At 43.3% G+C, this 23,269-nt stretch overlaps 1 protein-coding gene across 1 annotated transcript in view; it reads left to right on the top strand.

Moving 5' to 3' along the window:
• RELN (reelin) overlaps positions 1-23,269 on the top strand; it is a 581,586-nt gene that overhangs the window by 59,344 nt on the left and 498,973 nt on the right. The window contains exon 2 of the mRNA XM_062213575.1: positions 20,335-20,445. Within this exon, the coding sequence (XP_062069559.1) occupies positions 20,335-20,445 (111 nt within the window). The remainder of the gene's footprint in view (positions 1-20,334; positions 20,446-23,269) is intronic.

Below are 23,269 nucleotides of genomic sequence, written 5' to 3'. Positions count from 1 at the left end.
TTACTCTCTTCCCCACAGTTGTTCTACCAGATGAAGTTCCAGCTGCCCACTTTAGAATTTCCTATTTTTTTTTTAAGCTGGGGTCCCTTTCCTGTCTCCTGTTGTTTCTGTGCCTCTGTTCCTTCTACCTTGCCTCAGGGTCTACTGAGAGTTAGGTAGAAGGGAGGAGACCAGTGCTTTCTGGGAGGTGGAAGCATGATGGGAGAGCTCTGGGATAGGACGAAGGGCAGAGGCCGAAGTGTGAGATCCTGTGAGACTCTAGAAACCAGCTAGCCAGATGGCAGATGTGGATAATGATTTCCTAACAGCCATCGCGGAATTGGCCGAAAAGCAAGACAGAGTAGTCACGAGGGACTTCGACTCTATTCACCTAAGTCTCATGCAGCTGCTGGTAAAAGCAGACGCTATCCACCTAGAAAACACTTGCTAATAGCCCATTAGGGGCTGTGGTCAGGGGTGGGCACAGGTGGTGTTAAATAAGACATTGCCGCTGGTTTCAAGGTGCCTGCAGCCTTGCGGGAGCTATCCAGTGTATACACAGATATTCCAAGGTAGAATGCAGTCAGCTCATGGGAGGGAGGTTGAGGGCTTGGATAGAGAGGACGCAGCCAGAAGAGGCAACAGCCAGATGGGAACCTTGAGTTGTTGGGAGAATTTCAACAGGAATAGTTGGAGAGGGATGCTGAGAACCAGGGCCTGCAGCTGGGAAAGCAATCCTTGTGTGCCTGTTCTTGGCCACGTGAAGATGTGCAGCACCGTGGAGCCGGAGGAGAGCCCGAAGAAGCAGGTTGTGGAGGCTCGCATGGAATCCTGGGGAACTGTGGCTAGCTGGAGAGAGTGCTTAGGATACAGAGCAATTAGGTGGGCACATGGGGTCTGATCCCCTGGCCAGCAGCTTCGGAAGAGTTTTTATAAACTCAGCAGGGACAGGAGTCTCTACACAATCAATCTTAATATCTATTATAATTTTTCGAGGTGAGGAATAAAGGGAGAGAGAGAGAGAGAGAGAGAGAGAGAGAGAGAGAACTGATCAGCTTTGATTTCAAAAGGTGCTGGCATTGTGGCATAGTGGGTAAAGCCACTGCCTGTGACACCTGCATCCTATATGGGCACTGGTTCATGTTCCAGCTGCTCCGCTTCTGATCCAGCTCTCTGCTAATGGCCTGGGAAAGCAGTGGAAGATGGCCCAAGTGCTTGGACCCCTGTTACCCACATGGGAGACCCAGAAGAAGCTCCTGGCTCCTGGCTTCAGCCTGGTTCTGCCCAGGCCATTGCAGCTATCTGGGGAGTGAACCAGCAGATGGAAGATGTCTCTCTCTGTGTCTCCCTCTCTTTCTCTGGAACTTTGACTTTCAAATATGTAAATATATCTTTTTTTAAAAGGACAGAGAGACTAGATTTTTAACATTCTCATCACATACCCACACACAAGTTGGTGAGTGATGGATATGTTAATTAGCCCGACTGAATCCTTCTATAATGTATACATAAACCAAAACATCACATTGTACTCTATAAATAGATATAATTATTGTTTGTCAATTAAGAATCATTTTTTTAAAAAAGACAGGAAGAGAGACACACAACTGAGGACATAAGAAAGAGTGTTTTTAGGAAGCCCAAATGCATAATGAACTAAAATGTGGAGGGAAGTGGGGGGTTATAGACACTGCTTGGTGTAACATCTGTGGGCTGAACGTGGTCCCCTAACCACCACCACCCCGCCCCCCCAGATTTCTCCTGTTGAAGCCGTAATCCCAGCACCTTTGAATGTGACTGTATTTAGAGATAAAGTCTTCAGGTGGCCTAATCTGCTGTGACTGATGTTCTTATAAGAGGAGGAGATTTGGACACAGACATACACGCACATAGACAAAAAGCACCGCCAGGGCGCGGAGAGAAAGCAGCCATCTGCGAGCCGAGGAGCGAGGCTATGGAAGAAAGGAAATTTAGGACCTTTGATCTTAGATCGCTAGCTTCCAACAGCACGAGACAGTACACTGGTGGTGCTGCAAACATCCTGTCTGTGCTGCTTCGCTATATGGCAGCCCCAGCAAGCTAGTGCTGTCAGTGTGAGGTGAGCAAAGAACGGGGCTGTGGCTTGGGGCAGATGTTGCAAGTGAGTCTGCATTTTCCTCAAGTTCTGTGTCTGCCGGCTCATCTGTGGGCTAATATTTACCTGTAACCTCAAAATCGATACACTTTGATGCACAGAGCAGTGAAAAACTCGAGTTGCCAGGTGTGCTTCTCCATAGCCGAGGCCAGATGCTTTCCTTGGTGGGTCAGCTGTCAGAACATAAACAAGTGTTCTTTTCTCAGCAACCATGCCATGTTGTTTTTTTTTTCTTTTTTTTTCCCACAAAAGTGGTCCCACAGTGTAAGGCCACAATGCCAAAGACTGTCAAGTGCCTGATAGAGAAAATATTAGTGTCAGATTAGCTTTGGTTAGTCCTGGGCTGTGCTGTTGCTGCTTAAGCTTGAGTTCAATGTTAGTAGATCAACAATACTCATATATATATTAAACAAGGTGTCTTTAAAAAGAAACACACATAGAACAAAGTTACGTATTGGTCAGCTGATGAAAATTGATCAACTGGAAAAAAATCGGGAACTTGCAGGAACCTGACCTTACATATGCCCTAGAGTGATTGTTTAGTGCTGACTAATTCAGAGTCCTGATGACCTGGTAGCACACAGCCGCTGCACACAATGGCAATGCATTGGGGGAAGTCTACACTTTCCACTTCTGTTCTTACCTTCTCCATCAAGGTTACACCAAGTAGAACACAAGGACCCTTAGAGAAGAACTGGAGCTCCAGGTAGGTCGTGAGCTTACCTAAACTGTGGTAGTGAGCACAGTTCTTCAACTGTGGTATAGAAAGTTTTCCACACGGTCGCTGAGTGCTAGTCCACTGTTTGATGGAGAGCAGAGCACTACGATGGAGATTCCGGCATCCACAGGCTGTTTATCTTGGTGTTGGTTCCATTACTAAATTCTAGCAGTTCCCATGACCCAGTGGCCATCAGAGGAGAGAGGAAACTCTAGCAAGATTCCCCATAGCAGTGGGTATCAATCTTATCCCCTCACCTCCAACTATTTTCGTTTCATTTTGTTTTTTGATATTGAAATCATACTAGATGTAACACTGGCTAAACACTCCTTAACAATAACTTGCCAAATTTGGGAAATGTTCAGCTCCTTATCTCTACTACGAATTCACGGTCAGAATAACCATCGGCCCAGGTTGCCGAGAACAGGGCTCTGCCACTGCCCTCTGGAGCCCAGCCTCAATCCGCTGCAGCCCGGGCCACCCATCCTCTTCCTGCGTTTGTGTCAGGCCTCGTCAGTCAGAGAAAATTTGCTGGCACACATGAGGTCTCCTAAGATCAGAGGTCCCATTGCAGCCTCACCTTGTTAAACATCATTTGAAGAGGAGGAGAGAAGGGTGGTGTAACAAAAGGCCAAATGCCTATTTACTGTGGTGGAATTCTTAATAGGGTCTCAATTCAATTCAGCTGCAATTTTTTTTAACTTTTATTTAATGAATATAAATTTCCAGTGTACAGCTTATGGATTACAATGGCTTCCCCCCCCCCATAACTTCCCTCCCACCCGCAACCCTCCCCTCTCCCGCTCCCTCTCCCCTTCCATTTTCATCAAGATTCATTTTCAATTCTCTTTATATACAGAAGATCAATTTAGTATAAAGATTTCAACAGTTTGCACCCACATAGAAACACAAAGTGAAACATACTGTTTGAGTACTAGTTATAGCATTAAATCACAATGTACAGCACATTAAGGACAGAGATCCCACATGAGGAGCAAGTGCACAGTGGCTCCTGTTGTTAACCCAACAAATTGACACTCTAGTTTATGGTGCCAGTAACCATCCTAGGCTGTCGTCATGAGTTGCCAAGGCTATGGAAGCCTTCCAAGTTTGCCGACTCTGATCATATTTAGACAAGGTCATAAAAGACAGAGTGAGGATAGTAACCAATGATCCTAAGAGTGGCATTTACCAGGTTTGAACAATTATACAGCATTAAGTGGGGAAGAGGACCATCAGTACACACAGGTTGGGAGTAGAGCCATTGGTGGTAGAGTAGAGGTTATGATTACAGAGGAATGAGGCCCACGTGCACTAGACAGGGCCTAGAACAAAGGACAGAGTCATTATTAGAGGAGCTAAGAAAGGTGCTGTCTAAGCTACAATTAAGTTTTCTGATTGAGAGGCAAATAGAACCTGATAGAAGGGGCTTGATAATAATCTGGTGGGCTTTAGGCCTTGTAAATTCAGAGGCCCAGACCTATCTATCTCTTCACATGGGGTATATCCTAAGGGAGGTGTGAACCTCCTAGGGGAAGGCACTCTGTTGACTTTCATTACTTGGCTGGCCTGGGAGGAGAGCTGGCCAGGGAAAGGCAGGTGGCATCTCTAACAAGAAATTTACAGTTCTGCCTGCAATGTTGCTGACCCTACTTGACCATCCCCTCAGCTGCAGTGGTCACTTTGGAAGTTGGGCTGAGTGAAGGGCTTTTCAGCTTAGAGCCAATAAGATCTGTGGCTCTGACCTGGGCATCCTTCGACTCCAGGGCAGGTCCATTTCCAGTGATCCAACTCTTGGCAGAGCTGCCAGGGCTCTTCACAAGCTGACTTCTGCTGAAGCCCAGGCTTACCACATTGAAAGCCACTGCAGTGGACTGGCCTGTTGGGTCTCCTTGAGGGCAGATCACTGTACAGATCAGCCATTAATAGGCCTGCCACCCATTGCTTCTGATGCCAAGCTTTCTTTTCCTCCTGGTTTGTGTTAAAGCAGACCAGAGGATGCAAGTCAAGGGAGTGCCCAAGTCCCATCTCTAATCTTTGGTGGCCTGAACGACAAGTCTATAGTCACAGGCATGTTCTGTAGTAGTTTTTCTAAGGTAGACAAAGCCCATGAGGAAAATTATATTCTCACTTTAAAACTTTCTTTCCCTTTGGTCTGAAAGGGAGGTTTTTTCTACTTACTGTATACTTCGCTGATGGCGAAGTGAATCTAGCTATGAGATTATTATTTGAGTTCTTATTTTGGCTATGCTATTGCAGAAAAATGTTAGCCATCTCTTTTATAAGGTCTAAAGATTAAATTGTGCATCCTACAGATTCCTTCATAATAGAATTAGTTTCCTACCTTGAAGAGAATAGAGAAATGAAAGAACAAGTTGGGCTTAGAATAGAGAAATGAGGGAGCAAGTCCTAGATCGCTTGCTGACAATAGCAATATCACCTGAATACTTAGCAAACCGTTTCAACCATTAGATAACAACTTAAGAAAACATTTACCAGAAGGTCCAATGCCTTCTATAAATTTTAAGAATCATGTATTTGAAAACACCTCTTAAATATCTAACATGGTGTAGTTTGTTTAGCCAGTAAACTTAAGCACAACCATCTAAAATGTTTTTAGTTTCTTTCTACCAACAAGTCTAAAACATATGATACACAGATTCAGGTCCCACAAATTAAAATGTATCTTTGATTGATTTTAGCAGCTTAAATTTATGGACAATCTTATCTATAAGCCATTTAAAATAAAACTCTTAATAAAATTTCCCCATGTGGACATACAATATGTACACACATATAATATAGCATAATAGACCAATATAGCAATTTTAATAATAGCTTTTAAAATCTTTAACTCTTTTTGTAGATTGCCAATAGATTTGAATTGCTTTTTCTTTTTAGTAACCTCAGTTAACCATACTTTCTCTCAGTTGGTACTGTTAATACATTATTGGCTTCATCTGTTTACAGAGCCATCCCAAAGTACTGAATACAATAAAAGTGGCTGGAAAAAGTCCATAGGAACCTATAGGAGGACAGCTAAACACAGAACCAACAACGCTTTAGTTTTATGAGCAGCACATCATATATAACTGTGGATGACAAAAGACTTTAAGTCGCCATGTTTAAAATTATAAACTCATCAACCAACAAGAGGCACTTGCTTACTTCTCAGTATTTTTGAAAGCACCTGTAGGATTTTACAAGTATTTAACCCTTTAAGCCTCTGGGGCTTTCTCATTAAGATAACTATCATGTCTAGTAACACAAGATCATTAGACTTTTTAATTCTCAAACATTTGTATTAATAGCTTTTTCCATTATAGAAACTTAAAGTCTGGTACCACATCACATCTTGACAGTCCTTCTAATATACTCCAAATAGACTGATTAGTTGGTGTCTCTATAAGATGAGAGACATAGGTCCTTCGATTTTTTCAGTTGGGCCCAAACTGGAAAAACCAAAGTCCAGGATTTACTGGAAATTTTAGAGACCAGATTGTTTGAAACTTTGATTTTTTGAATGCCTGTCAAGAATGCCAAGAAGGCTCCAAATCCAAAATATCTGGTTGAAATAAGATTTCTTAAAATCATGACATAACATAGACCAAATTTGATCATTGTTACAAGGTGATTATTCAAATTTTTGAAAAAAGCACATATTTACATAACCCATAGATCTTAATAAAAATTCAGCTGTTTTTGAACAATTAGAATTTAACAGACATCAAGAGAACATAATAGATTACTTTAACACATTGCTTTAACAGAGCATCAGAGTTTAATTCTATGTCAAAGAGAAATTGAGCTTCCTGTGAGCTTTTGCTGTGAGGTTTCCTTCCTTTACCTTCTTTCATATTGGTGACCATGTTCCTGTGTTTCTGTGTGTAACACATCTTTAAGCATCTTTTGCAGGGCAGGATGAGTGGCAACAAATTCTTTCAGTTTCTGTTTGCTATGAAAAGTCTTAATTTCACCTTCATTCACAAATGAGAGCTTTGCAGGATATAGTATTCTGGGCTGGCAGTTTTTCTCTCTTAGTACCTGGGCTATGTCTCGCCATTCCCTTCTAGCTTGTAGGGTTTCTGATGAGAAGTCTGCTGTGAGTCTAATTGGAGATCCTCTAAGAGTGATCTGACGTTTCTCTCTTGCACCTTTTAGGATCTTTTCTTTGTGTTTCACTGTGGTGAGTTTGATTACAACATGTTGTGGTGAGGATCTCTTTTGGTCATGTTTATTAGGGGTTCTATAAGCTTCCTGTACTAAGATGCCTCTGTCCGTCTCCAAACCTGGGAAATTTTCTGCTAGTATCTCACTGCTGCAATTTTTAGCCCAAATGGATAGCCTGTATTTGAAATTCTGTTCCCCAGGAGCTATCGGTCTGGTGTTCTTCGTATCATGGGACATGAGTTAAACATTGTAAAATATGCTGAGTCTTGGGGGTGACACTGATTGCACAGAGTCAGAATCCCTGGGGACCAGGAATCCGAATTTTTTCAAACTTAAAAGGTGAGAGGAAGTTTTAGTTATAAAAGTAAAATGACATTTGGGAGAATTTGGTTGACCAGCGGTCAATCTCTCCCTCTTTCTTTTTCACTCTGCCATTCAAATAAATAAATAAGCACATCATTCAAAAAACCCATTATTTAAAAATAGTAATTGTAAAGATCAGGTTGGCACTTATTATAGAATGAGTCCCTCTGTGTTGACTAGATAGTTCAACTGACATTTTAAATTCTGTTTGGAACTGTGGTTTAAACATGTCTGTGTACAAATACTTGTAAGCAAAACATATGACTTTGTCATCAACAAGTCAAAACCAAGTGTGTGCCAAGGCTAGATTAATATTTGCTGAGAAATCTGGTACCAGGAGCCGAGGACTCGCACAGCTGCAGCGCATACTCAGTCCTTTGTGAAAAACCTTTCCTGGGCCCAATCTGCAGATAAGTGATCACTTAACTTTGTCCTGTCCTCCTGGGGCTTCAGACATTGCCTGAAGATTATTCACACCTGGAGCTTCTCTTATCGTCATCATCGGGAAAATTGTCTTACAGCTACATTCAAAATGCAAATGTAGACTTAACTGCCAGAGATTTTGTTGCTTTAAGAAGGATTTAAAGACTCACGGTACTAAGGGCCATGTTGTAAAATAAAAAATGCAGCATTTCCCATCTTCCCCATAGGGGAAATATCACATATATGCAGTTTGCCATTACACACCTTAGCTGTGCCTGTGGAACTGGCCAAATACCTCTGTCAATGGAAGTGTCACTTAAATGACATTCTTAGAGAGTGATTAGTCTCACATTTTAGCAAAGCGTTCAGTTGTGAATGAGAACAATCAGCTGAGCATCTCTGCCCTACCATTTAATGAACATTGTTTTGGGAGTTTCAAGGTTAGCAGTAGCAGTTTTGGATTTTGTGAATTGGATTTTGAGACATGAAATCAAGATTCTACTGAAAAGGACATGCAAACTTACTCAAGTGTTATTTTTATAAGCACACAGATGGTTCACCATTATATTCCTAGAGCCGAGAGTAGCACTTTATAAATATTTATTTAATAAGTTAGTTGAGCCTTACACATGTACAAAATAAGTGAGAATTTTTTGTCTTACCTAAATTAGTTACTAGATAGTTTTATAGTTTGTTTAATCTTATGTATGTCTTATGTGTAATATATTCAGTATGTAGTTAAAAATGAATATTTTCATTTTCAGTTGTTGCTTGTAATTAATTTAAGTATACTGAAAGGAACATACGAAAGTACCAAAAAGGCATACTATGGAAAACCATATTAAAACTTGTAATGTGATTAAAAAGATACTGAATTTCACTATGTCTCATAGGAATTCTATTAGTTATTAATACTCTCCTAGCCACTTTACAAATGTAGCAGGTATGTGACATGCACGTGAGTACCAGCAGTGTCACCGTTGCCATGTTATTGAACAGGACCAGAATCTTTGCAACTGTGAAGATATTTCAAACTTGTAGGGGTGGCTTCGTGGCACAGTGGGTTAATCCTCTGCTTGCGGCACTGGCATCCCATATGGGCACCGATTCTGGTCCCGGATGCTCCTCTTCCAGTCCAGCTCTCTGCCTGGGAAAGCAGTGGAACATGGTCCAGGTTTTTGAGCCCCTACACCTGCATGGGAGACCGGGAAGAGGCTCCTGGCTCCTGGCTTCAGATTGGTGCAGCTCCGGCCGTTACTGCCATTTGGGGAGTGAGCCAACAGAGGGAGGACCTTTCTCTCTGTCTCTCTCACTGTCTGTAACTCTACCGCTCAAATAAATAAATAAAATATTAAAAAAAATTTGTAATGGAATGTTGGACTAGAATCCAAAGCATATATTTGTATTTTGAGCTACTCTGCACTATTGGATTTGCTCTGTGATCTGTTACATGGGTTCAAGTTTTCTTTAGTTACCTTCAGTCAAAACCACATTTTGGGGGGATGAGGGAGGCATTTCATGTGAACAGGGAAAAAAATCCAAGCAAACATAATAGAAACCGAACAAAGACTGGCTACTTTGGCTGTGTAGAAGCTTAAACATCTGAGTGTATTGGGGGAAAAGACAAACATGCATTTACTCTCTAGACATGTTGGTATTTTTTGTAACATATTTACAAACACAAGCTTATGAGAATTACAAGGCTTATTTTTCCTCAGCCTAGAAAACCTTAATTAACGTCCATGCCTCAGAAGAAGAACATTCTTAGAATGTCAGGTAAAAGGTTGGGGTAAATAAGTGTTCCACAATGATTTCTTTTAAGGCTATTTTTCTCTGCTTAAATTTTACCAAGTTTTAATGAGTTGTAGACGTGATCATTTTTCCTTTAAAAAAGACAAGAAACAAAAGGGTAAAAACTGCTGAAGACCTGAACACTGCATTCCTATTCACATGACGTTAATAATTTATGGAGTGCAGGACCAACAATATGAAATTTTCATGTGTGAGTATCATCCGGCCTCGAATAAATGTAACGCATGACAAACAAGGTCAGAGACAAATCACAAAGACCAGACATTCTTGGCTAAGCTTCTCTAAATAATAATAATAATGAAATGCCATTAAGAAAAAAACATACTTGAATCTTAGAAACAAAATGATCTCATCACTGTTTATATGAAATTTTTTTTTTTAAATTCGGAGTTAAGTTGTAAAAGCCAAAAGTGGGTGATGGAAGGAAAATCCTTCCAGCCATCAGTGCAATTGGGACTAGAGAGAGGGTGGAACACCGCACAATTACGTTTTTGCTTCTTAAAGTCAAGGAATTTGTGTTTGGGATCCACTGAACCATCTCTGGGAAAGATTATTTGAGACCTCATTCCAAGTGAGAGGTCCAAGGATAGTATAACTATTGAATTTCACCTGAGTGAGATACGTGAGATTTCATCCCAAGGTTCACATTTTCAGAAGTACTGAGGGAGGGAGGGAGGGAGTGAGTGTGTGTGTGTGTGTGTGTAGGGGGGAGGGGGTGGGGAACTAAGGCATAATGAAACAGGAAGAAAAGGCAAGGTGGATACACAGAGGAAGAGGAAGATTTATATTCACCAAATGCTGTCATTTGAACTTCCATAGGGCTTAATTTTAAAATAATAAATTCACAAGCACGTTTGACTGTTCCTGTTTTATCTCCTAAGCAGAACTCAAAGGAGGGAAAAGCTCACATCTCCTTTTATTACGGGTGGTTCCGGCAGATAAGACCTAGACACGACGTGTGGCTCATCTAAATCTCTGGCTCTGTAATAAATATATTGTAATGGGGCTCTGTGGAGTTGCTGGATCCCTGCCCCAGCCAGCGGAGGGAATACCTCAGCCCCTGGGAAGTGTCTGAATCTATCCTTTGATTTCCCATAGGATGTGCCTTCTGCACCTGCCACACTTCCTGGATCCTGCTTGGTGGAGGGGAAGGTCGAGGCCTTTGCCCCCTGGGCTCCCTCTGCCCTCAGAAGTGAGCTGATCATGGGCTCTTTGACCTTTCATTTTAACGTTCAGCTCTGTTCTCAACATCACACTGCATTTAGTCCTCCCTGGGGTCCTCTGCTTCCGCTGACCCCTCAAGGAACAGCTCAGATGTGTATAGAATGAGAAAGAAGAGTAATAGTAATAATAACCAGAACAAATGGCTGTGATGATAATTGGTGCAAGCATGCATCAGAGCAGCCTGCTGGATGCATGGCAGGAGACTCCCCATGTACTGGAGCTCAGGTGCTCCACCGCCCCGCTGCTTTCCAAGGGAGGACCGAGCCTCTGTCACCCTGCAGGCTGCTGTATTTACTGCAGGGCCATCCAGGATGGGGAGCACAGCTTCCATTTCTAAGAGCCACCTTTCACGTACCAGTTAAGGCGTGTTACCTTACCCACCCACGCCCTTTGTCTCTGCGTTCTCGTGGGTAAAAAAATATAATAATAGCACTTATCTCAAAGGCTTAGTGAAAAGATGACATCATAACCATGGCAGGCTTACGAGAGGACTTGGCATTTAGTGCTTAAGTATTGTTTCACTGTTAAACCCAAGTTGGTAAAGAGCCCTTAGAGATGACCCAGGCCATCAGGTAATGAAGACTTGTGGACGTGGGAAAGAGTGACTGAGGTGCTGTTAGCATGGCTTCTCCAGAGATAGATAGATGGGAGTCTTTGCCCGGTGGGCAGACAGGGCCACCCTCATCATGCCCCTCATCATCAGTTGTAGAAACAAATCGATCAGGCAGGAATGATCTCTCTCTGCTCATCACATAAGGCTGGCCCAAGTCCATTGGCTTCTGGTGTAATGATTTAAGCTCCGTGTGTCCAGTTCATGACCACAGGTTCATGCCTCCACTCCATGTGTGTGTGTACCTCCACTCATTTCTTCTGTATACCTGCATGGTTCTTTCTTGCTTTGCTGCTGTTGACTTGGGAATGTTTTAGTTCAAATGCCTCACTCAATACTTGAAAACTGCCCAAAGCCATGGCACAATGGAATTAATATAGGCACTGAGAAGTATTTGGAGGTCATGTTCTCCCACAGGTTTTGAATGGAAATTATGATGTATTTTGCAAGGGTCTCTCTTTAGCACCCAGAGTTACTGGTGCTTTAACTAAAGAAGAATCTGTATTTGAACACGCGGTGTTGATATGATTTTCCAGCAAAGAAGCTCAGTTTATTTCATTTTCCGAGCAATATGTTTGTTCCTCAGGCTATTTAATCTGACCTGTATTCAAAAGGCAAATGAGTTTCTGTTCATAAGGCAAAATGCGATGCGTTTTTAAGATATTGACACTATCGGATTCTGCTGGTGTTTCTCATCTTCACAATATATAAAATTAAGAGATGAGAACTCCGTAACTGATGCACCGTCACCAACACGTAAATGCAAACATCCTCTGATGTTGTCGTGGACAAAAGACGGAGGCATCACTTCAAATGTGATCTGTTTCTTGCTTTTGCACATAGGAAAGGTCTTTTGTATCAGGTAGTATGGCGTGCACTTGAGCTGATCACCGTTTAATGGACTGTAGAGCGGTTGTAGGCCAGAAGGTTTAGGAGGAAATGCAAACAGCATTAACTGTCTAAATTTATTTTCTTCCAGACTTTGATCTTGTAGTGATTTTCTGCAAGAATGGTATTAGGGTCTTGTTGGGAACATCTAATGGAAGCTATTATAGATGATAACTGACTCTGTAATTAGTCATTGCAAGACACAGGCGCTCTCTGAGCCGCTGATAAGAATTGAATTGTGTCCTACATCATGTTTTCATTGTGCTGCCACAATCCACACATCCATATGCATGGTCTCCTGGTGCTAAGCTCATTGCCAGTTTCGCACAGATGGGGAGGAGATAGGCATACCCTGCAGGCCTCTCCTCTCTCCTTATTTCTTATTTGAGGGATGGCGGAGTCAACTTCAGAGTATGGTAACGGCATAAGGTATCTTGGTGACAAAAATTATCCACAGACTAGTCTCATCTGCACAGAAATGGTGTGGGTGTATTCACACACAAAGTATAGGAAAGAAAGAAAGACTGAGGCTCCCATAGAAACTCAACTGAAATTTCCTCAGACATTTCTGATTTCTGATTCATTTATACTACACTATAGTATGCTCATCTATACCAGAATGAAACATTGCATTTTTTTGTTTTGCTCCAGGGGAAAAAATATTTGATTTTTCATACATCTCCCTGAAAACCACTAGGCTTTTGCTGTGGAAAGAACTTAGTTTTCACAATTTTTGTGACACTGACTACATTAATTTGTTCCTCCGTGCTGATTTATGTTGTCACAGATGTTTCTGCGTGATTGGACGTGGTCAGATCAGACTGCATGAGAGAGATGGTAGTTGAGCCCCCAGCTAAAGAATGAGGGTGATTTTAGCAAAAGGTTACTGTGGACATCACTCTAGGTGAGAGCTCCTTCCAGAGAGAATCCAGCAGGCAGGGGAGTAGAGAACATGGTCTGGTTTAAAAAAAAAAAAAAAAGACATGTTCTGGTTTAACCATATCAAACAGTATTTACTGCCAATGTGGGGAAACTGAACTGGAGAGATTGGTTATGGTGATAACCCGAGGGTCTGGGAAACCACCTTGAAGACTTAGGGTTTTCATCCACAAACCATGGCACAACAGAGATATTTGTTGAACAAGAAATGTTGTGATCTGATAAGACACATTTGCTGTCTGGTTATAGATAATAATAGTAATATACATGCCTTTGGTTTTCTTCCCTTAAATGTACTCGCAAGCTCAAAATTCTATTTGTAATCCATAAGATTGATATTTTGCTCTATGATTAAAGTAACTATCTCTATTTATAAGATTTTAATGAGAAAACATGGAAGAGATAAAAATTGACCCCAAAATGGAGGAGGGGGAAGTCTCCTGGGAAATAATTTTACAAATTTTACTGTGAAAATTTGTGAAAGCATAAATAGAAATAGATCAAATGGCACAGTGAATTTGTAAGTAGGTTTTTAACTATTTAAAGTTAACAAATTATGATTTATTGATTTTTACATAAACTTTGTGTGTCTAAAACGGATAACTGGTAGGTCCTTTGCAATAGTGGCAATATGTCTGAATTTTCATAAAATAGCTAGAACTGATAGGATGTCAGAGTTTATAAATATAAAACCTTTTGTCAAGGGGGAACTACTTTAGTTCTAAATATCATTTTGCCTTTTAGTTAATAAAAACAAAATTACAGCCCTGATGCCTTTCCTGGCTTGTGGAAGGTATTCAGTGTTTCTGTCTACATACTAGTTACCTAGCTTGGTTAGTTCATGAGGTGTAAATACATTACGTACTTTCTAGTGCATTGTATTTTATTTTTAAATATTTGTTTATTTGAAAAAGTCACAGAGAGAAAAAGTGGGAGAGACAGATCTTCCATCTGTTGCTTCACTCTCCAGATGGCCCCAAGGTCACGGCTGGGGCAGGCCTAGGCCAGGAGCTTCATCGGCAATGTGGGTGGCAGGGACCCAAATACCTGAGCCTTCATCTGCTGCTTTCCCAGGGCATTAGCAGGGGGCTGGATCGGAAGTGGAGCAGCTTGGATCACAAATTGCTGCCCATATACAATGCTGGTGTCACAGGTGACAGCTTTATCTGCTATGCCACAATGCCACCCTCCATTGCTTCTTAATATTTGGATTAGCTTGTTCATTATAAATGAACTTATAATAAAATTTTCACCCCAATTTTTTGATACAGAATTTTTCTTATATGAAATTTAAAAGACTAGTATGAGGGAGCTTCAAAATGTTTGTGGAAAATGATGCAAAAATTTTTTGAGATCTACACATAGTTGTCTTCAAAAAGTCCATGAAACTGCATATTATTAAAAAACTATGCAGATTTCAAATTTTTATGCACCAAAATAAACTCACCTTTTAAATTCATTTTTCCATATTTTGAAATCCCCATGTACAACAAATATCTGTATACTTGCTGCCTAGACTTAGCAGTTGTTAAATTTTATGATAATCTTCTTTAAATGAGAATTATAGTAACAGTGATTAGAGCATTTGGCTGATAATCTTGGGAAGAGCATGAAAAGTTTGCTTGCTTACTGGGTTTAGTAAATACTGGCTAACACGTGTGGCTCAACAGTTGTCTTGTGAAAGGTAGTTCAGATAGAAAATTTTCATGTAATTTTTCCTCATTCTTATAGACTTGAATTTCTCTTTTAACTGAAACTTCTACTTACGCATATATATTTCATATATTTTTAAAAGTCACATTTTAAAACAGCAGTAGTTTTAGAATATTTTGAACTATGTAGTTTGGAGCCATACCATTCTGAATAAGAATTATTCAGATAATTATTCTTATTCTTATTTTTATATTCTAATAAGTGTTAGAAAATAACCCCACAAATCCGTAGTGGGGATTAAGACTGTGATGCTAGTTGTTTGCTGATTACATTAATTGTTAGTTATCTGTTTTCTTGAGGGGGAGAGGGAGAAAGAGATTGATCTTCTGTTTGCTGGTTGTAATGGAAGACAACGCAAATGTCTGCAGCAGTCAGGGTGAGGCCAGCTCAAAGCCAGGAGCGGGGGACTCAGTCTGGTTCTGCCCTGTGGGTGGCAGGGGCCCAGTTACTAAGCCATCACCTGCTGCCTCCTGGGATGTGCCATGGCAGGAAGCCGGAATCCAGAGCAGAGCTGGGACTCAAATGCAGGCACTCTTGGGGTGGGGGGGTGGGCGCCCCTAGCAGCGACCTAACAGCTGTCCCAAACATCGCCCCAGGACTGCATATTTTACATTATGCAAATGGATGTATTGATATCTGTACACTCTCTTGACTCATGTACAGCTTGCTTGTTTACTTAAAGATTTAAAGATTTATTTATTTATTTGAAAGTCAGAGTTACACAGAGAGAGAGGAGAGGCAGAGAGAGAGAGACAGAGAGAGGTCTTCCATCTGCTGGTTCACTCCCCAATTGGCCACAATGGCTGGAGCTGCACCGATCCGAAGCCAGGAGCCAGGAGCTTCTTCCAGGTCTCCCATGTGGGTGAAGGGCCCAAGGACATGGGTCATCCTCCACTGCCTTCCCAGGCCACAGCAGAGAGCTGGATCGGAAGTGGAGCAGCCAGGACTCAACTGGCGCCCACATCATGAGATGCTGGTACTGCAGGAGGCAGCTTTAACTGCTATGCCACAGCACCGGGCCCCCAGTTTGCTTATTTAAATAGTAGATTACACTTATCTCTGTCTTCACTTAGTTTCATCAATGGGCTGATATTATGGTAATGAGAGCTTGAAGTATTCCTTCTAGTTCATGTGTGCATTAAAATAATTTCACTTCCCCAAGTGAGGGCTTTGATTTTTTTGTCATAATCATATCAGTGCTGTGTCTAGTAAACTTCTTTAATTGATCACAAGTTACTTTTCAGCCTTCAAACTTGTAGATGATTTCAGTTGTCTGGAAGGCAGCAGGTTGCAGATTCAAGTGACAAGCTAAGACTGGAGAAGCCAAAACAGAGCTTGAGGGATGAGTCCCAGGGAAACCAGAGGAAAGACAGGTCAGTGCACGAGGGTCAGGAAAGAGCCAGTGCACGTTTGAATCAGATGCTGCTTTCTGGAAAAGAATCACAAAGACAGTAGGAGGCACCGGGAGGGGAGAAGTCTCAAGTGAAAACCGGACCCGTGAAGTCTGGGGACACAGAATTACACAGCTCACAGTAGCTGTGGAGCGCTGTGCTGGGATGCATTGGATGCATTGTACCTGGGACTGTTGTTGTTTTTTAATTGTGACAGGCTAGCCAGAGGCTGCAGTGCCGGCCAGTGGAGGCATGGAGTGAAAGGGACAGGGCGGGTGGAGAGAAGGCTCTGAGGATGCGGGTTCCGATGCCCACGGGCTCACTGAATGCTCTGGTCAGCAGAAGCACGGGGGCTGCAGACATTCCGAAATGTCCTATTGGGGGGGCAGGGACCCAAGCAGTGGCTGATGTTTTTAGAAACACAGAAATGGGGCCCCTTGGCTTGCTGAGTCCAGGGGAGCCTGGTGATCAAGAAGCTGTGTGCTAAATCCCACCAGAGCCTGGCCAACACTTCTTCTTTCTTAGGAAAAGAGACTGATTGCCAGTTCACATACGGATTACACATCACATCTGTTTAAGAGAGGAAACAGGAGGCCGGCGCCGCGGCTCACTAGGCTAATCCTCCGCCTTGCGGCGCCGGCACACCGGGTTCTAGTCCCGGTTGGGGCACCGACCCTGTCCCGGTTGCCCCTCTTCCAGGCCAGCTCTCTGCTGTGGCCCGGGAGTGCAGTGGAGGATGGCCCAAGTGCTTGGGCCCTGCACCCCATGGGAGACCAGGATTAGCACCTGGCTCCTGCCATCGGATCAGCGCGGTGCGCCGGCCGCAGCGTGCCTCCTACCGCGGCGGCCATTGGAGGGTGAACCAATGGCAAAAGGAAGACCTTTCTGTCTGTCTCTCTCTCACTGTCCACTCTGTCTGTAAAAAAAAAAAAAAAAAAAAGAGAGGAAACAGGAGCTTATTCTGCAGTGCCCAGACAGTAGCCTTTTTCCAAGGCCGATGCCCTTTTGGTTGCCCTAAGAAATACTCCGCATTCCCGACGGTAGCAAGCAGAGGAACGGATTATCATCTGGGGAGATTTTTCTTTAGATGACTTCTGTAAACACACAGCATGTGACAACCTGTGTAGCCACGTCACCCTGCCTTTGTACAGATGTCTTGAACTTGCCTTTCAGTTAGTTGCCGTCTGCATTGATCCATCTTGCCCTCTGCAGAACACGGTGCCTATTTAAATAGCCAACTTTTCTTTTTTTTTTTCTCCATTTGGATTTTCCAAATAGGATTCATCTGGCATACACACTACTCCCCTGGAGAGGAGCTGAAAATAGCCAACTTCACATTGCTTTTGAATGACTGAGTGATAATTTGTTAATAACCCACTAACTACTTATTGAGCATGGAAAAGTATCCGGAGTTATTCTAGGCACTTGAGATAGATCAGTGAGCAAAGCATTGAAGATACAGCGATGGTGATTGCCTTGTCTGGACTGGGGTGTATGGCAAATGTAAGGGTGGCCCAGGACACAGTGGTCAGTGATCCGGAAGTCACTTTGTTCCAAACCCCGCTTGGTGGGAACACAGAAGCCGTGACTCAAAAGAAGGAGGCATCAGAAAATCAGCTCTGGGGTATGGGGGACTGTGACGGGGATATATTTCTGTGGATGGTGATGTTTCGATCTAGATGATGTGGTTGCCCCAAGAGCCCCCAGGCGACAGGTAGCAGATGAGGGACCCACCCTCGGGCTTCATCCACCGTGTCCTGGGATCAGTCATCTCCCCACAATCTCTGGTTCGCCTTTCTCTCTCTCTCTCTCTCTCTCTTTTTGACAGGCAGAGTGGACAGTGAGAGAGAGAGAGAGAGAGAAAGGTCTTCCTTTGCCGTTGGTTCACCCTCCAATGGCCACCGCGGCCGGCGCGCTGCGGCCGGCGCACCACGCTGATCCGAAGGCAGGAGCCAGGTGCTTCTCCTAGTCTCCCGTGCAGGTGCAGGGCCCAAGCACTTGGGCCATCCTCCACTGCACTCCCGGACCACAGCAGAGAGCTGGCCTGGAAGGGGGGCAACTGGGACAGAATCCAGCACCCCGACCGGGACTAGAACCCGGTGTGCCGGCGCCACTAGGTGGAGGATTAGCCTGTTGAGCCACGGCGCCGGCCTCGCCTTCTCTCTTATAACAGTGATTTCTGCTCCTAAAGCATTCCCTTCCCTTTTCTTTAAGTACTCTTCATGCGTATGGGTAATCTGGGAGAAGAGTTATTAAGCAAGGGTTAATAATGTCCCCCCTGCCCTAGCTGCTTCTTACTTTGTCACTTGGGGTCTGAGGTCAACAGAGAAAAACCAAATGAGAATCATGTGACCAGCTTCAATGTTTTTTTTTTTTTTTTTAAAGATTTTTATTTTATTTATTGGAAAGAGTTACAGAGTGAGGTAGAGACAGAGAGAGAAGTCTTCCATCCGCTGGTTCACTCCCCAGATGGCCACAACGGCCGGAGCTGCACTGATCTGAAGCCAGGAGCCAGGAGCTTCCTCCAGGTCTCCCACATGGGTGCAGGGGCCTAAGGGCTTGGGCCTCTTCTACTGCTTTCCCAGGCCATAGCAGAGAGCTGGATAGGAAGAGGAGCAGCCGGGACTGGAACCGGCGCCCATATGGGAAGCCGGTGCGTTAGGCCAGGGCTTTAACTTGCTGTGCCACAGCGCTGGCCCCACCAGCTTCACTGTTTTCAGATGATACCAGAAGGTTCTGGGCAAGGCTCTTAATCACTTTGTGCTATAAACTCGCCATTTGTATGTGGGGATAGGAGTAGCCCTTCCTTCACAGATTCACTTTGACATTGAAATGAGGTCAGACCTGTAAACTATTTAGCTCAGCACCTAGCTGGAAAGTTTACTTGTGGTTTCTATGCCCATTATATTTTTCATTAAGGATGAGAAGGCGATTTATTCCAATGCCCAATGCCATTTGGGGTAGCAGGATGTCAGACTGTTCTGTTGACAGAGGTGTCTTGTTTTATGCCGTTTAGCTCTCCTCTTTGGAGTTCCTAGAGTTTCACTGAAACATTTTCATCAAAGTTAATGGGACTGTAGCCACTCTCCTTGTTGTCCCCACCCATGATGACAGCCTTGTACTGGCATGACCAAAATAATGTCCCCTACCCTCTCCCCACCCCAGCTGCTTCTTACAAATGGAATTCTCTTGATTTTATACGATCTGTGAAGGAGAATATGTCAGGCAGGAAACCTGCCTCAATTTTTCGGTTGGTGAGCAAGCTAAAATTGTAGGAAGCCAAACCTGAGTCGCACAGAGAGATGGTTAGTTTGACCCTCCTTTTCCCAGGAACATCCCAATTTTCTGATTGTAAAATCGTCTGGACTCTTCCTGTAGACTTTGTTCTAAAACGTAGTGTGCACAGGGCTCACCCTTTCTTGTTCACAGGAGGGAAGGGGCTGACTTCATGCAAATTAGACTGCTTTTGTTGCAAAACTTCAGGGAACTCAACTATGAAATGTAGGCTCACAATAAGAAATACAGTGCATCTCACTGTGTTTCCTTTAGCCAACAGAAGATTGTTTCCCACAGTATGGAAGAGTTGAAAAAAAAAAGTGTTTCATCACAATGCCAAAACTCCAGCAATGCCTTTGAGTGCCTTCAGGGGAGATAGTGGAGGTGGGAAACCATCTACTCAATGCTATCATTATTTTCAGTTTTCACATAGCTGGGAAATGTGTAAATGAGTGTAGAAAGGTAGGACTGGTTGCTATATTTAGGACCAGCAATTATAGACATTGAAGCTCTAAGCTGCTTTTTTGCTCCTCTGTAATTTCTAGCATTAAAAAAATACTAACGAGGAACAGTATGAAAATCATTTGTTAACAATGGGTAAAGATTGTTTTGACAATGTCGAACACTGCAGGAACGGATCTCGTGATTCTGACTGTAGTAACTGAGGTTCCCTTTTCTCCCCTCTGCCTTTCAGTGACAATTTCAACGAGCACCTTCTTTGATGGCTTGCTGGTGACGGGACTCTACACGTCGACCAGCGTTCAGTCTTCACAGAGCATTGGCGGTTCCAATGCTTTTGGGTTCGGTAAGCTATTCTGGCAGTTGTGGGTATTTTATGCAGTTACTGGCTTTTTTTTTAAAAGCGTCTGTTTAAAAAAATTTTAGACATTATTTCAGAGAAAACGAAACAAGTGATTTTTTGCTTCTTTGATTTTGGTGAATTCAATCACCAAATGAGCTTGGAGCGCTGGTCTTTCTAGCTCTCTCTCCGTCTACCCTGCTATGACACTTGGTCCTATGAGATTCATATAAATTTCCATGTTCTGCCACTTAGGTTGTTGGGAGCCACTCTGGTACCCATGCAATCGATCATTCCGTAACCTGTTTTCATGAACAGTTCCTAACATATTGTGAGAAGTCAAAGGTGTCATATTCAGTTTGGCAAGTAAGCATCATATAAAGTGGAAGATAGCACTGTTTGTTAAAATAATAGAATTCTGTGAACACTTCTAAAAAGAATGCCACATGGTATTGAAAACACATGGGGAGTCTTTGTTTTTTTTATATTAAGTTTTCTTTTTTAAAAAATATTTATTTATAGGCTGGCGCCGCGGCTCACTAGGCTAATCCTCCACCTTGCGGTGCCGGCACACCAGGTTCTAGTCCCGGTCGGGGCACCGATCCTGTCCCGGTTGCCCCTCTTCCAGGCCAGCTCTCTGCTGTGACCAGGAAGTGCAGTGGAGGATGGCCCAATGACTTGGGCCCTGCACCCCATGGGAGACCAGGGTAAGCACCTGGCTCCTACCATCGGATCAGCATGGTGCGCCAGCCGCAGCACGCCTACCGCGGCAGCCATTGGAGGGTGAACCAACGGCAAAAGGAAGACCTTTCTCTCTGTCTCTCTCTCACTGTCCACTCTGCCTGTCAAAAGAAAAAAAAATATTTATTTATTTATTTGAAAGTCAGAGTTACACAGAAAGAGGAGAGGCAGAGAGAGAGAAGTCTTCCATCTGATGGTTCACTCCCCAGATGGCCGCAATGGCCGGAGCTGTGCCGATCTGAAGCCAGGAGCTTCCTCCGGGTCTCCCACGCGGGTGCAGGGGTCCAAGAACTTGGGCCATCTTCTACTGCTTTCCCAGGCCATAGCAGAGAGCTGGATCAGAAGAGAGCAGCTGGGACTAGAACCGGCGCCCATATGGGATGCCGGCACTTCAGGCCAGGGCGTTAACCCGCTGCGCCACAGTGCCAGCCCCGAGTCTTGGTTCTTAAACCAATGACTTGGCCAGTTACTTTTGTGGAGAGACAGGACACCACTAATCCCAGAGGATTCTCAATTTGGAAATCGCTAGTTTATCCTCAATGCTGTAACCATGCCAAACTGGAACTCAATAGACCCTTCACAAGCATCAAAAAATACAAATTTATCAGTTTATGTAAGACATGAGATCAATGATATGATTCTAAAGTTGGGAAACTACAGCAAACCCTCTCCACTGATGTGAGAAAGATAAACTTGTCTTATCAAAGACAACCATCGTGTTCCGTGTCTTATTTTTTCTCTGATATTTACTACATAAATAAGTTTACCTGTTTCTGGTATGTGAGTCCCAGTGGTAGCCATGCCGGGTAGTTCACTGACTGAGGTCAGAGAGTGATACTGATGCTGCATTGTTACTGTGCTTGTCCAAGGTGAAGTCCACAGACTCAGAGCTGAAAGGAACTTGGAAGCTATTTGATCATCATAGTGAATTATTTGACATTGAAAATTTTCCCTATTTTGATGATTCCAGATGAGAGTTTACAGTCTCTTGCTAACTACTTCTAAGGGCTAAACCTCAGCAGGGGAAAAACACCAGTTAGGGCTAAAAATTCCACTTATGGAGCCCTATCCTTTTGTGCTCTGCAGAGTTGAAAGGTCAGGTTGTAACTATACACTAGGAAACTTCAAAAAGTTCATGTAAAATGGAACTAAAAGATCAGTTTATTTTGGTACAGAATACTTTGAGATTTGTCCCTAGTTTTTTCATGATATTCATCGTCCATGAGCTTTTGAAAGTGGGCCTCATATTACTATGTATGTGTAAGTATGTTACATGCCGTTTGTTTTCCAGTAGGACCTATACCTAGGGTTGCCAGATTTAGCAAATAAGAATACAAGGCCCTTTGTACATTTGGACTTTTGGTAATGTTTTAGTCCAATGCCATAATATTTAGAGTAAGTCCTCCTGGGCTGCACTGTAGCTCAACTAAGTTAAAACAGGGATGGGTTGGGGGGAGCCTTGGGCGTTGGTGATCTTTAAAGCTTCCCACCCGGTGATTGCAATGTTCATCCAGGGTTGAAAACCACGGCACTGGGCCAGTCCCCAGCCCAGCAGCATCCGCGGCACCTGGTGGAAGTTCTAACTGCAAAGTCCCGGGATCGCTGCAGGCAGGGTACATCTGAAACCTGGAGGGGTTTTTGAGAATAAACACTCCAGGTGGTTTTGACGCACACTACAGTTTGAGAGCCACTAGCCTAGGAGAAAGATACTGTTTCAATGAGCATATTAATACAGAACAGCAAACTTGACTGAGGGATGACAAAGACATTTACTGAGTGCTAGGAAGGGGTATGACAGAAAAACTAGATTTTTGAGTCGAGATCTGAAAGAGTCAAGGTTATTGAGTTAAAGTTCTTTAAAAAGTGGGGCGCAGCATTCTTGAAATAAAGACCAGCAGGTGCAAAGGCCAGAGTGTGGGAAAAGGCTGGGAATGTTCTAGAAACTGAAAGGAAACCTTAGAGTAGTAGCTGGACCTGGGATGAAGAAGCAAAGGGAGAAGGCTGGGTAGGAGACCAAAGCCAGACCCCTCAGGATCTTGTAAGTTTAAGGTCTTTGTCCTAAGAGAAGGGACAAGGGTTCAGGCTGGGC

Source organism: Lepus europaeus, chromosome 1 (assembly GCF_033115175.1).
Source record: "Lepus europaeus isolate LE1 chromosome 1, mLepTim1.pri, whole genome shotgun sequence".
Lineage (NCBI taxonomy): Eukaryota > Metazoa > Chordata > Mammalia > Lagomorpha > Leporidae > Lepus > Lepus europaeus.
This window is presented reverse-complemented; position numbering and strand designations above follow the sequence as displayed.